The sequence below is a fragment of the Curcuma longa genome, chromosome 13, assembly GCF_044706935.1.
Source record: "Curcuma longa cultivar G26 ecotype Majalengka, Jawa Barat chromosome 13, ITB_CL_G26_1.1, whole genome shotgun sequence".
Lineage (NCBI taxonomy): Eukaryota > Viridiplantae > Streptophyta > Magnoliopsida > Zingiberales > Zingiberaceae > Curcuma > Curcuma longa.
In genome coordinates this window covers 1267220-1281955 of record NC_133873.1, presented here as the reverse complement: position 1 = coordinate 1281955, position 14736 = coordinate 1267220, and the positions used below count along the sequence as shown (strand labels likewise).

The 14736-nt window shown below is 48.8% G+C and overlaps 1 protein-coding gene across 2 annotated transcripts in view; it reads right to left on the bottom strand.

The window, feature by feature from the left end:
- The window catches only part of LOC141844276 (AT-rich interactive domain-containing protein 2-like), a 17645-nt gene extending 4964 nt beyond the window's left edge, over positions 1-12681 (bottom strand). For both annotated transcript variants that reach the window (XM_074732314.1, XM_074732315.1), the window contains exon 1: positions 11680-12681. In XM_074732314.1, coding sequence (XP_074588415.1) covers positions 11680-12540 — 861 coding nt within the window. In that variant the 5' untranslated portion in view covers positions 12541-12681. The remainder of the gene's footprint in view (positions 1-11679) is intronic.
- Positions 12682-14736: the final 2055 nt, after the last annotated feature.

Here is a 14736-nt window from a genome sequence, read left to right as displayed (position 1 = left end):
CTATCTTTTGGCTGTAGCTACGGACATGAGGGGATCAGGTCTGACAACCTCGTAACCGCACTGATCCTCTGGCAGGGTTCGCATGCTTGGGAGCATTTGGCATCTTTTGAGATAGGCATGGCTGAGAGGGAAAGAGACCGAGTCAAGATCAGAATGACCAAGACAAAGACCGAATGACGATAGATCAAGTGACCGAGATGGTCAAGGTCAAGAGGGCCGAGAGATAGGCCGAGTGACAGAGATGATTGAGGTCGGGAGGACCGAGATGCAGACTGAGTGACCGAGACGATCGAGGTCGGGAGGGCCGAGAGATAAGCCGAGTGACCGAGATAGTCAAGGTCGGAAGAGCCGAGACGCAGACTGAGTGACCGAGATGGCCGAGGTCGGGAGCACCGAGAGATAGGCCGAGTGACCGAGATGATCAAGGTTGGAAGAGCCGAGACGCAGACTGAGTGACCGAGACGGTCAAGGTCGGGAAGGCCGAGAGATAGGCCGACTGACCGAGATGGTCGAGATCGAGAGGGCCGAGAGATAGGCCGAGCCAATCCACCTGAGGTTAATTATTGACTTTCTGACTCGCCACGTCGGCAACCTCTTGACCTTCGCTACCACATAAGACTACTTAGGACCCGCCACATCACAAGCTTTCCCTTTAAGTCTAGTCGAAGGAGGTGTAAACAGACTAACTAGACAATAGCTGATCGAGCGACAATCCCTTCAGGATAGGTCGGCGAGTGTCGATCGAGTCGGCAATGGTGGGTCGAATGGCTCATGTTGGATCGGTGCCAAAATCACTGTTCGACCCAAAAATCAGTGGTCTAATCGCATTTACTGTCCCGGATACGCGATCTGCCTCGAGATCGAGAGGCGTATCTTCGCATTAATGACATCGGCGTGCGATATCAACGACGGGATCCGTACGATCAGATCCGACATAAGGTTGCCACGTGCCACTGTCAGACACTGAACAGTGGGGATTGAGGGATCGGCGAGGATCGAGGGTCAAGATTGATGCCGAGGCAAGGTGGAGGGAGGTTGTGCCGATCTGATAGGTCGGATGTGCGGTGTGGATCTGACCGTGAAAAAATAACCGCCTCGATTCGACGATCACCCGTGTCGACACGTCAACCTTACAGTATTTCCGATGTGAGCATAAAAGGGGGCCTTCTGCAATATTGTCGTCTTCTTCACTACCCTTGCGTTCGATACTACTCCCTCTCCCCGTCTCCTAAGCGACCGCACTGTCCGATCATCTTTCCTCTGTCGGGTTTTCCTCCGTCGTAAGTCTCCTTTCCTTCCTGCCCTCACCGTAGTGTGTCTTGGTCGCAACTTCCATGTCTGTTGAACAACCCTAGTACGAGACCTAGCGCTCTGTCTATGACAGAGACGCAACCCGCCTCCTCCGTATCTAGTACAACATCCCTGTCGATCACACCATCCTCATACCCGTATCCGAGCACCGCCCTCACGAGCCCCTCGCCGGGACACATAACCTACTTCCTTAGCCAAATGACTAGTGGCCTTAGATTGCTGATCCCGCCGTTCATACAAGATTTAGCTACCTTCTTCCAAATAAACCTATTCCAACTTGCTCCCAACTCGTTTAGGTTAATCTGTGGGGCTGTGATCATCTGTCGACTATACCGAATACCTTTAGACGTAACCCTTTTTCACGCCTTCTTTAGCTCAAGGCGGGTCGAGTGCGGAGTCTTTTACTTTACTGCTCGGTCGGGGTGTAATTTCTTGAGCAAGTACCCAACCTCTCACAAGGGTTGGAAAGGTCGCTTTTTCTACATAAAACCCCATCATCCCTACACTTGGCCCACCATCTAGCACCCAGATTTGCCACCACTACCACCCTTAGGCCAATACCGCCTATCTCGGGCTTTTCTTGACGTGACCGAGATTCTGGATGGTCTGAAGTTCAACGCCAATAACTTGGTGGGCAATGAGGCCCCGCTGTACCAAGCAGGGCTGAGTCATATTGTGATTCCTCTAGAGGACCGACTAAGTAAGCTTGCCTCTTATTTTTAATCGTTTCTCTTCATTGACTATCTCTGTTTTGTCTTCGCGGGTCAAATTATGTTGAACAAGCCAATGAACAAGAACCTGAAGTGGGACCTCACCTCGATCGAAGGCCTATGAGTCGAGGAGGACGCTGCTGAGGCATCGTCCGAGTTGCCACCTGCCCGAACGTCCTTGTCAGGCCAACCATCCACCACCGAAAGGGAGGTCACCCGACCAAAAACCATAGGGGCGGGGTCCAGTCATCCCTCGTCAACTAAGGCCAAAAAGTCTAATGAGGCAAGGGAGGCGTCAAGCATCAAGACCTCAGCCCGGACCTGACCCTCCCATGGGGCACACAAAATCTACCGCCGAGGCAGAACAAACCAAGAAAAGGAAGCGGACCACTGTCGAGGAGAAGCCGGCGCCTCCAGATCCGGTCACACTAGCAGACCCTCATAGATCCAAAGACAAGGGTAAAGGGAGTGGTCCCAAGTTCTAGCGCGCCTCGATCGGTAGAGGCAGCACCGACTCTAGGAGCTGATAGTCTGTCGCCGGCCCCGAGTGAAGTCCTCGGACAGCGCCTAACTTCTCCGACTGAGGTTCCGAGTCCCCGAGTGGGAGCTAGCCGATCCCGACTCTTTCGTGGCGATGCGAGATTTCGAGAGACGAGGGAATCGGCTACAGATCGACTCAAGGAATACTAAGCTTAGGTCGTGCCCCATCTGGGCCTCCTTGATCTGAGTGAGAACATATATGAGTCATTCCTAAAGGTACGATCATATTCCCCATTTTCATCTCCTCTTCTTCTTTCCTTTTTTATTTGCTTCCGCATGGCAAGCCAACATCAAGATAAAGCCCTTCACCAGCAGCTCCTCCAAGCAATGAAGCAGTATGATCGGATGGTGGCCAAGATGGCCGACCTGCAAGGACAGCCATCTTGGCCAGCCTCTGGCGAGGAAGCTCAGAAGGCGGTCGACTTGGCCAAGGTCGAGCAAGCCATGGCTCAATAGGCCAGGGACAAAGCTGAAGTAAAGGTTGAGAAGTGGCACGAGCACTCCAAGGGCCATACGAACCGGGTACAAGAATTGGAGCAAGAATTTGGAAGGCTGCTGTAGAGACTGCCAGGGAGAAGGAACGAAAGGCTCAAGAAGACTGCCTCCAGGCTGAGCACGCCTTAGTCTACCAAGAAGTTGAGTTGGCCAATGTTGAGGCCAAACACCTCCAGCTGCAGGATGGCCAAACACCTCCAGCTGCAAGATGCCTTCTGTGCTTTGGCTCAGGAAAAAGAGAAAATAGATCGGCTACTAGTTGAGGCCCAAACGAGGGAGGCTCAACATGGTCCCGAGCTAGAGGCCACTCAGACAGCCTTGGAGAGAGCTAGAGTAGAGTTGTCTGACTATCAGGAATAAGAGGAGGCTCGACAAGTGGCGCAAAAACAATCCTTCCTGGCATCCAAAGAGTTTTATGACCTACTAGCACAACGCTCCAGCAAAATGGTGACCCATGGGTTCAATGGAGCGATCCGTCAGTTTATCAAAGCCAAGATCATCACCCAAAATAGTGATCTGAGTTTTCTAGATGTCAGGAAAGTTTGGAACGACTTGCCGGACTCAAAGAAAGGAGACGCTCCTCCAGAGGTAGAGAAGGTCCGCACGCCCCCAGCCCCCGAGGGGGCAGTGGTTCCTCCAGGCGCTGAGAAGAGTAGCTAAACTAAGTCTCGGTGGACTTCTACCTTTTGGTGTTGTTTGTTTGTCGTTTTTTTTTTGGCAAAGTAGTGAAAGGGAGGTCATTCGAAGACGAGTCTGTCTTCTTTTGTTCCCAAATTAATGAAAAGAATATTTTTCCTAAGTGCCTGTGTGCACTCCATGTATGTAATCGTGATCAACTCGTAGCAGGAAAGTAAAGCCTAGGGGCACAACCGAAACTGTGAGTGAAGCTAGCAAGATAAGAACCAAGTAGAGTAGGCAGAACGAATCCTAATAACGTGAGGCTAGTCAGGTGAGTGAGGCCAGAGTCGTGAGCGAAACCAGCTAGGCGGCATAGGCAATCGAAGACGAGTCGAATGAGAGTGGCAGATCAAATCCTAAGGGCAAGGATAGAATTAGTCGGACGAAGTCGGTGGCTAAAGCAAGGTCAGAAAGGTGAGCATAAGCTAGACCCAGACCCATTTAAAGGGCATAGGCCGAGGGCCGACCTATGTGGTTGAGGGAGGGATCAAGTTCAAACAAGTTCCCTAGCCATTAATAGAGAAGCGAGTACTTGCTAAGAGGATTATTCTCACGAAACCTTCCCCCGCCGCATGTCTGGCCAACTCCTGGAGGGATATTGACCTGATTCCTTGGTGGGGGAAATCAGACAAGCATAAGAAATGGCAAGAAAGAGCTAGTAAAGGAGGAAACTTGGTCCCATGGGGGTTCGCGGATCCGTGCTCCTTAGTGTTGATGGCCAGAAAGGCTTGCGAGGTAAAGCTAGTGGTAGCTAGAGTAGTCCGAAAAGAGAGAAATCGAGAAAGGAGGACACCATTCATTATCAAATCTAATAGAAGGCAGAATCCATACCTGTCGCAGGGCGGGGCTGTTAGGAAGGGGCTAAGAGGGCCAAGAGAGTTGGGTCGTCGGGCGATCAAGTCGCTAGCGAGGGGCTACGAATCTAAGCCTGTCGTAAGACGGAGCCGTTAACGAGGGGCTAAGAGGGCCAAGAGAGTCGGACCGTCGAAAGACCGAGTCACTAGCGCGAAGCTAGGAATCTGAGCCTGTCGTAAAACGAAGCCATTAGTGAAGGGCTAAGAGGGCCAAGAGCATCACGCCGTCAGAGGGTCGAGTCGCTAGCGCGAAGCTAAGAATCCGAGCCTGTCGTAAGATGGAGTCATTAGCGAGGGACTAAGAGGGCCGAGAGCATCAGGTCGTCGGAGGGTCGAGTCGCTAGCGCGGAGCTAGGAATCCGAGTCTGTCGTAAAACGGAGCCATTAGCGAGGAGCTAAGAGGGCCAAAGGAGTCGAGCGAGAGTTGTCTGAGCTTGTTGTAAGGTGAAACCATCAGCGAGGAGCTGAGAGGGCCGACGGAGTCGAGCATGTCGGGAGGCCGAGAGTTGTCCGAACCTGTCGTAAGGCGGAGCTATCAGCGAGGGGCTGAAAGGGCCGAAGGAGTCAAACCTGTCGGGAGGCCGAGAGTTGTCCGAGTCTGTCGTAAGGTAGAGCCATCAGCGAGGGGCTGAGAGGGCCAAAAGAGTCGGGCTTGTCAGGAGGCTGATTGAAACTTTCTTTCATGAAGTGCGAGAATTTACAGAGGTAAGATAAAAATAACTAAACGTGGTAAGGCCTCAAGTGCGTGGCGTTTCATGGCCTTGAGAGCTCCCGTTCCTGAGGGTTGGCCAGATAGTAAGCTCTGTCATTGAGTCGACAGGTGATTCAGTAGGGCCTTTCCCATCGTGGTTCGAGTTTTTCCGACTCCTCCCATACGCTTCCGCTTTTTCCAAACGAAGTCGCCGACCTGAAAAGAATGGGGGATGACTCGCTTGTTATACGCCTGACTCATATGCTGTCAATAAGCACGGAGGCGCATGTTGGTTCCGTCACGAGTCTCAGTAATGAGATCCAGCTCTAACGACCTCTGGATGGTGCTATCCTCTTTGCCTGCATATGCTCTCACCCGGGCCAACTCGCAGGCGATCTCGATCGGGACCACAGCTTCCCCCCCCCCCCCTACAAGAGGTGGAAAGGGGTCAACCGTACTGTCCCGGGGCATTGTGCAATAGGCCCACAGGACAGCAGGAAGTTCGTCGACCCAAGAGCCTTCAGCATGATCCAACTTGGTCTTCAATCCTCGGACGAGTTCCCTATTCGCGACTTCGGTATAGCAGTTACTTTGCAGGTAATAAACTGAAGTGAAGGCTTGCTCAATCCCGAGGCTCTGGCACCATTCCTGGATTTTACGACCTTGAAATTGTCTTTCGTTATCGGATATCAGCTTGCGGGTAATACCATATCGACAGACAACATTCTGCCATAGAAACTTGAGGACGACCTTTTCTGTAATCCGCGCAAGCGGCTCGACTTCCATCCATTTGGAAAAGTAGTCGACTGCCACTAAGAGGAACTTTTGGTTAGGTCCTGTAGGGAAAGGGCCGACGATGTTCATTCCCCATTGATCAAAAGGACAGGATACAATTTAAGTCTTTAGTAGCTCGATCAGATAATGAACCAAAGGCTGATGCTTCTGACAGCTACAACAGGTATTGACCAGACAAGCCGAATCAACTTGCAAAGTGGGCCAGAACTACCCGGCCAGTAACACTTTCCAAGCTAGAGGTCGCCCACCAGGGTCCTCTGGTAAGATCCCGTATTGTAGGAAAGAGATAATGGGGTTTGCCAATCAGCCAGCCCGGTTGGCCGAGGTGCTTGGTCGACATGGGCAACCAATTGCTCTTTGATGGTAGGCTCTTCTAGCTCCCAATTAATCAGCATGCTTGCCAATTTAGCTAATTCATCTGTCTTCTGGTTGTCGGTCCGTGAAATTTTTTATAAAGTAACTTCCTGGAACTGAGTCTTCAACTTATCCACAGCCTCAGCATAGCATTTGAATCGTTCGTTGCGGATCTCAAAGTGTCTTTAATTTGCTAGTCCACAAATTGTGAGTCCGAGTGAATAATGACTCGGGCGACGCCCACATGTCTGGCCACTTAGAGCCCCGTGAGCAAAACCTCATATTCAGTTTCATTGTTGGTGGCTCGGAATTGTAGCTTTACGGGTAACTGCAACGTGTCCTCTTGTGGGGAGCACAATAACACTCCCACTCCGCTACCCTTTTTGGTAGCCGACCCATCCACGAAGATCGCCTAGGTTTCCGAGGGTTCTTGGCTTGTCACTTCGGTTAAGAAGTCGGCTAGCGCTTGAGCTTTGATGGCAGTCCGAGGCAAATACTGAATATCATATTCTCCCAACTCTGTTGTCCATTTAATGAGACGTCCCGAGGCCTCAGGGTTGACAAGGATCCGACCTAGGCCGCTATTTGTGAGTACGGTGATTGGATGGGAGAGAAAATAGGGGCAGAATTGTCGGGCCATCAAAGTGAGAGCTAACGCCAATTTTTCCAAGGGAGTGTAGCGGGTCTCGACTTCCTTCAATAAGTGGCTCAAAAAATATATCGGGCGTTGGGTATTGCCTTCATGTTTAACCAGGATTGAGCCGAAGGCTTCCTCGGAGGCTGAGAGGTACACCGATAGGGGTTCCTAGGACACTGGCTTGGCGAGGATCGGCAGATCGGTCAGATATTGCTTCAGGTCGGTGAAGGCTTGTTCACACTTGTCATCCTAGGAGAAGTGAGCAGCTCGATGTAGGACTTTGAAAAAAAGGTAAGACTCCTCTCAGCAGAGTGGGAGATAAATCAAGATAGAGTCGTAATTCGCCCTACCAATCTCTACACCTCTTTGGTATTTCTGGGAGACATCATGTTTTGTAAGGCTCTTTACTTTCTTGGGATTAGCCTCTATTCCTCGTTCGGTGACAACATAGCCCAGGAAGTAGCTGCTCTTGACGCCGAACAAGCACTTACTTAGAGTTCAACTTGATACCATATCTCCATAGAGTGTTGAATGTCTCCTCTATATCGGCTGTTAATTGCTTGGCCTGAGCAGACTTGATTAGTATGTCGTCTACATAGACTTCCATATTACGGTCGAGCTGGTATTTGAAGACCCGGTCCATGAGCCACTGGTAGGTGGCCCTAGTGTTCTTTAACCCAAAGGGCATGACAGTATAGCAGAAGGTCTCATCCGAAGTGACAAAGCTGACCTTCTCTTGATTTTCCTTGGCGAGAGAGATTTGGTGATGATAGACGTCCATCATGCAAATGAGTTCAGAGCCAGCTGTAGAATTCATCAGCTGATCTATCCGAGGAAATGGGTAGCAATCCTTGGGACATGCCTTGTTGAGGTACCGAAAATTAACACAGACCCGCCATTTGCCTTTAGGTTTTGGCACTAGTACCACGTTTGCTAACCAGGAGGGGAACTGTACTTCCCGTATATGTCCGGCCTTCAATAGCTTATTGATTTCCTCGTGGATTGCTTTGTCTTGCTCGAGAGCGAAGTGTCGCATCTTCTGCCTGAACAGGCCAAACCCAGGAAGAAGGTTGAGCCAGTGCTCCATTATGGTCAGGGCCACACCGGTGATTTTCAGAGGTGACCAGGCGAAGATGACATGGTTCCAAGTGAGACAAGCGATTAACTGCTCTTTTTAGTTCGACTAAGGCAGATCGGCCGCCACCTGTGTGACCCGGTCAGGTTGACCAGGTACGATCTGGACTTCTTCTTCTCTTGGACTGGTCGGGAAAGAGGCACGTCTTGTATCGAATGAACCTTGATCTTTTGTTTCCTTCATACTTCACGAAGGTCGGTTTGGACCATGTCGATATAGCATTTGTGGGCGATACCTTGTCGCCGCTGACAGAGCCGACCTGAGTTGTAGACATGGAATTTTAACTTTTGATGAAAGGTAGACACCACTGCACCAAAGGAGCTAAGAGCCGACCTTCCTAAAATGACGTTATAGGAGGACGGGACGCATCCACCACTGTGAAAACAATACTACGTGTCCGTCGAAGAGGCTCTTCCCCTAGTGAGAGAGGAAGCTGGATCTGTCCCAGGGGTCGGACCTCATGTCCGGTGAATCCGAACAGAGAGGTAGCCATGGGTTGTAGCTCTCCTCTGTCAATCTCCATCCTTTCGAAGGTGTCCTTGTAAAGGATGTTCACCGAACTGTCAGTGTCGACAAATATCCGAGCCACATTATAATTGGCTATGGTGGCTCGGATTACTAAGGCGTCGTCATGGAACAACAACTCCTTCCAAGTCTTGAGGATCCGAATTGGATGGAAGGGCTTCTGTCCTGGCTTTGACTGGTACCGATGTTATGTCTCTAACCGCCGCCCATGAGCCTTGTGAGCGTAATTAGAATCTCCATCCGTAGACTGCCGACAATCATGTTGATATCCCCACGGTGGGCCACGTTTTCTCGTGGTCTCGTCGAGCCTCGGGCTTAGCCTCCTATGGCGGTGCTTAGTGATCAAGTGTCGATCATCTCTCCGTGGGACTCGGTCATGACCCGGTGGAGACCGTCGAGGCATCTCAGGCCACATGCGGGGATAGGGTCCATCATCCTTGGGACCGGCCGACGATCCTGGTCATCTCCCCATGTGTATCCACTCGGCATGCGTCTGATCGCTTGGGGTGGGTGCCTACTGCCCTGATGTCGTTCCTTGATGACTCGATTGATCTCTTGTGCCAACTGTCGATATTCCTATGTGTCATGGGCAGATGATTGATGATACCCACAAAAAAATGGGTCGGTCGTCCAGACAGGGTTGGCTCGGACTTTCGGTCGGAATTGGGAGCAGTGTTAACGGCTTGCACTGCCCGTTCATCTCGACGGACAGGTATGTGATTGAGAAATCGAAGGAGGACTCCCCTCTGTGGCATAGGCGAGGCAAGCTTTTTGTCTGGCAATGGAGCGGTTCCCGAATCGCCCCTTCGAGTGAGCTAAGTTTCCTCCAAGTTGATGTACTTGGCGACTCTTTCCAATAGCCTTTGATAGCTTAACGGGCGGTTTCTTCACCAGGGACCGAAAGAAATCCCCATCCAACAGTCCTTGAGTAAAAACACTCGTCAGAATGTCAGAGGGTGTGGAGGGGACGCCCCAAACAACTTGGTCAAAACAATACAGATATTCCCGTAACGTTTCCCGAGGCTTTTGTTTCATAGTGAATAAGTTGAGAGGAGTCTTCTGGTACTTCTTGCTGCTAGCGAACTGATGTAGAAAGGTGACCTTGAAGTCCCTGAAAGATCAGATGGAAGAAATGTAGAGCCGATTGAACCACTGCTGGGCCGACCCATAAAGTGTTGAGGAAGACTCGACACTTAACCTCATTTGTGTACTGATACAGCAGGGAAGCATTCTTGAAGCGGCATAGGTGATCTTCTGGGTCGGAAGATCCAGTATACTCGCCAACCTGTGGTTGTCGGAAATGACGGGGTAGTTCCTGTTCCAGGATTTCCTCCCCTGCCCTAGACTCATGCGAATCTTCGTCTGTAGTGGCAATGCCTCGGCTGACGAAGTCTGCGAGTGGCACCACTTCTTTTGCTAGTGCCCGCCACAGGTATCGACGAGAGTTAAGTCTGTCGAAGAGCTTCTTGGACAGCTCGATGAATGAGCTGATTGAGATCGTCTCTTGTCAGAGTCACCATCTCGTCGTGGTTCCTCTCCTCAACGGGGTCGCGGTTGTTAGCGGTTCATCTAGTGTTGACCATCGCGGCGTCTAGCTCAATATTGCCATAGACAGCGCCAACTTGTTCCGGTCGAATGTCGCGAACGATCAAGCCATCAGTCAATAATGTCACCTCATGCACTGTCACTCCCGCCGGCGAAGGGACCTGGAGAAAAACTGAGCAACCGGATTAGCAGGGTGCCGGAGATTCCAGGCAAGTCACTCCGATGCTCAAGTCAGTAGAGGAAGGAAGAAGAAGTATATAAGGTTGTTGAAAATTGAGCGAGAGAGAGAGTCTTCATACCTGCGGGAAGGATTACATACTCACCAGAAGGCATCTCCACGTTGGCATGGGGGCAGATCCCTTGTTGTGACTAAAGGGGCAAGTTCTGACAATTACCGGCAAGTGACCCCGACATGTGGCATCCGGGGAACTAAATTTGGCAACCTCGTAACCGCCCTATGGCTTGGCAGTGTTGATTATTCCTATTTTTTGGCCGTAGGTGCAAACATGGGGGGATACAAAGGACCAAATCTAACAACCTCGTAACCGCACTGATCCTCTGGTAGGGTTCACACGCTTGGGAGCTTTTGGCATCTTCTGAGATAGGCATGACCGAGAGGGAGAGAGACCAAGTCAAGGTCGGAATGGCCAAGACAAGGATCGAATGATCGAGCTGGTCAAGGTCGGGAGGGCCGAGGGATAGGACGAGTGATCGAGATGGTCGAGGTCGGGAGGGTCGAGAAATAGGCGAGTGACCGGGACGACTGAGGTTGGGGGGGCCGAGAGACCAAGACGGTCAAGGTCGAAAGAGCCGAGACGCAGACTGAGTGACCCAGACGGCCGAGGTCGGGAGGGCCAAGAGATAGGCCGAGTGACTAAGATAGTCGAGGTCGGAAGAGCTGAGACGCAGACTGAGTGACCGAGACGGTCGAGGTCGGGAGGGCCGAGAGATAGGCCGAGTGACCGAGATGGTCGAGGTCAAGAAGGCCGAGAGATAGGCCGAGCCAATCCACCTGAGGTTAATTATTGACTTTCTGACTCGCCACGTTGGCGACCTCTTAACTTTCGCTGCCACATAAGACTACTTAGGACCCGCCACATCAATCGTCAACATAAATTTCAATTTTCACCATGACATAAAGCCTACTTGGTTAACTTGAGCTCCATTGTCATCCCTACCACCTTATCAAAGCATGAGAAATGAAGAGACAAAGGCAATACAGAAGAACAAAACATGGGATTTAGTGAAATTGTGATGGAGACAAGTGGTGATTTCCTCTAAAAGTTTATAAATGGAGAAATAAAGATTTTAAAATTCAACTTTTAATTTGGCATACTTTGGACAATGAAGATTTGAAAGTCAAAAAGTAGAATTGCATAAATTATAAGATGAAAGAGAAATAAGTGTACCTGCGAAAGCAATAAATTTGGATTTGATCGACTATTTCTTCGGAGAGACCTCGCTTGTGTAGCTAAAAGTGCTTGAGCATAGAGCTTCCCAACTTCAGATGAATTGTTTTTACTCGTGTTTGATGGCAAGGTGTTTGCCAAAGAAGGATGATAAGGATTTGTTGCTACTTTCCTCAACCAATTAAGCATTTGGGCCAGAGGTTGTTTCTTCCTCTTCTTATGGTTACTTCCTCCATTAGCAACGCATCCTCCCAAGGTTACAACATCCTTGGCATTGCTCTTAGCATCAACAAGCGTTGTCAAGAATTGGTCTTCATTTGTATTTAAAGGTGGCAGGGCCTCACCAACCATCTTATAGTTTATAGTTTTACAAGAACTAGAGCTTACAAAAGAAGTGCCCACATTCTTGTGTCGCTTTGGTTCACGAATTTCCTGATTGTTCTCTAATATTTGAAGACAGTTATCCAGCGGGTGACAGTACTTATGGAAGACCAATTTCAATGACGGCCCGATACACAGATCCAATCCCATTGCCTCAGCTACTGATTTCCATTTGCACTCCTTTTCCACCTCATCATAGCCACCTTCCCTTTGCACCGTGGAGTAGAACTTGAAAAGATCAATGGGACTCCCGTCGCCAAGCATGGCCGGCAGCGACCTGATCAGACCTTTCTTGCAGAACTTCTTGAAGAAGGAAGAAAGGATCCGATCGAACTGGCATCCAAGACTGTCACTGCCGGTCGAGTCCATGTTGGAGACGTCGAGGTCGCAGCAGTAGCCAACGCTCTGGAGCATCTTGAGGATCTCGGCTACCGAGTGGAAGGGTCTAGATGAGGTAGATGACATGGAAGTTTTGTCCATCGGACAGCGGCGGCGGAAGAGGGGATGGGGCGGCGGCGGAAGGGCGGCAGCGTATAGCGCTTGGGCCGCCACCCCAGGCGAGGCGGACGCGGGTTTGCGAAAAAGAAAAAAAAGAATAGGGTTTAAAAAACCGAGTGTGTTTTGGGAACCTTCGGAAGCGTTGGCCCTGTGGGATTTGAGCGTAGAAAACCTAAATTAGGGTTGAGGAATAGAAGACAGTAGCAATAAACATCCGCACCTAGGGCAGTACATAAGCAAGCCGAGTCAAATTTGATGGTATTTAAGTTTATATGATAATGTAATCGAGTTACTTTTTCTTTAAAAAAAAAAAATACGTCGTCCCAACGATCTCACATGTTCGATCCCGATCATTTATGAGGAGGTAAATCAAAAAATTATAGTTGGCCACGACAGAGGAGGGTATTATCTCGACTTCGCCGAGATTCGAATCCTTGTCCTCTTCTGCAAGTGTACTCCGTCGTAATCAACTCAGTTATACTCGAGGGTGAGTTGCTTTTAAGTCAAGGCCAACTGTCATCTTCCGTGGTCAACTATAATTTTTTAATTTATCTTTTAATCGTGAGATCGATCATATGAGATTGTTGAATGACAAATTCTACCTTTTTTTACTGAAAATTTACTTTAAGTCAAATTTAAAATAAAATAAATTATTAAAATAATTATTTAAATTTTGATTTGATTTATCTTTTATAGGTTTAAGTATGATTCAAATTTGATTTAAATTTGGTTAGATGTAAACTCTTAATTCAAACTTATTTGATTATTTAAAATTTTTATATTAAAACTTATTTAATTGATTATTCCCCGGTTGCACGTGTCTGGCCCCGTTCGCGTTTCACAACACTACTAGATGAGAAGGGAAGTTTCTTACTTGAATATACTTGTTTGTGTACATTTACCTCCTTTTATACTGTACCTGAGTCGACTCCAGGCTGATCTGAGTTGACTCCAGCTGACGTGGCAGATAAAACTTCATTCTGCTCGTTATCCATTGTCTGAGTCGACTCCAGACTTACCTGAGTCGACTCCAGAGTCACTCTAGTCGACTCAAGTTACAGTTGAGTCAACTCCAAAGACCATTTTTGTAGAGCTCTGAAAGGACTTCGAAACGCATCCGACCGTGCCTCGTTCTGAGTCCCGAGTCAAAAGTTATGATCCATTGAAGTCAGACTTCTCATGTGTTGCCCCTGCATCAAGATTCCTGCAATATAAGCATGCAAACAAAGCAACATATCCTACCCTTATTTTGTGGGTTTAACTTCAGATTTCTATCGAAATCCTATGTTAGTCTGATGTCTACTGTTCCACTCCGAGAACGTGTCCTTACCCACTCCACTCTGAAGAATTTACCTTTGTCAACCAAGTCCTCCTGACTTGTTGGACTTTTGCTCGGCTCTGTCCTCAACCTCTAGGATTTGTGCTGCGGCTCGGTCCTCTCTGAGTAGCACAGACTTCTGCTGCGACTCGATCCTCCAGATCAGCCCAGACTTCTACTGCGACTCGGCTCTTTAAACTAGTCCAGATTTCTGCTGCGACTCGGTCCTCTAGATTAGCCCAAACTTCACCTAGTGCTTCAACTCTGCCAAGACTTCTGCTTGATCCTCCAAATCAGGACTTCCCTTTGTCTAGCTTCACTTACCAGGACTTCCCTTGCCCGATCTTCCAGATCAGGACTTCCACTGCCTAGTCTAACCGATTAGGACTTCTCGCTAGTCATCTGACTAGACTTCACTCACTTCCACACATCCAAACATTAAGTCCTATTTGGATCAACCCTTGGTCAAACTGACCAGACTTAGGTATATTGTTAAACATCAAAACCCTAGGAAAGATCTAGTACTTCTTGCACCAACAGTATGTACATTATACCAGCCTAAATAGTTGCTACAATTATTTTTAAATAATTTAATCAATTTAAAATAACTTTCATGGAGTTTAAATAATTTGACTAAGTTGATAAAGAATATTTTGATATAATATTATTCAGAGTTTATGATTTAGGATTTAAAATTTTAATGAAATAATTGATTTTTCACATTGTAGCAACTACAAAATAGTTTCTACATACTATAGCAGCTACCAGTATCTTATACACTTTGTAGCAGCTACCAAGTAGTTTTTTACACATTGTGACAAACTCTAAATCCTAAACTCTGAACACTGAAATAGTTCATT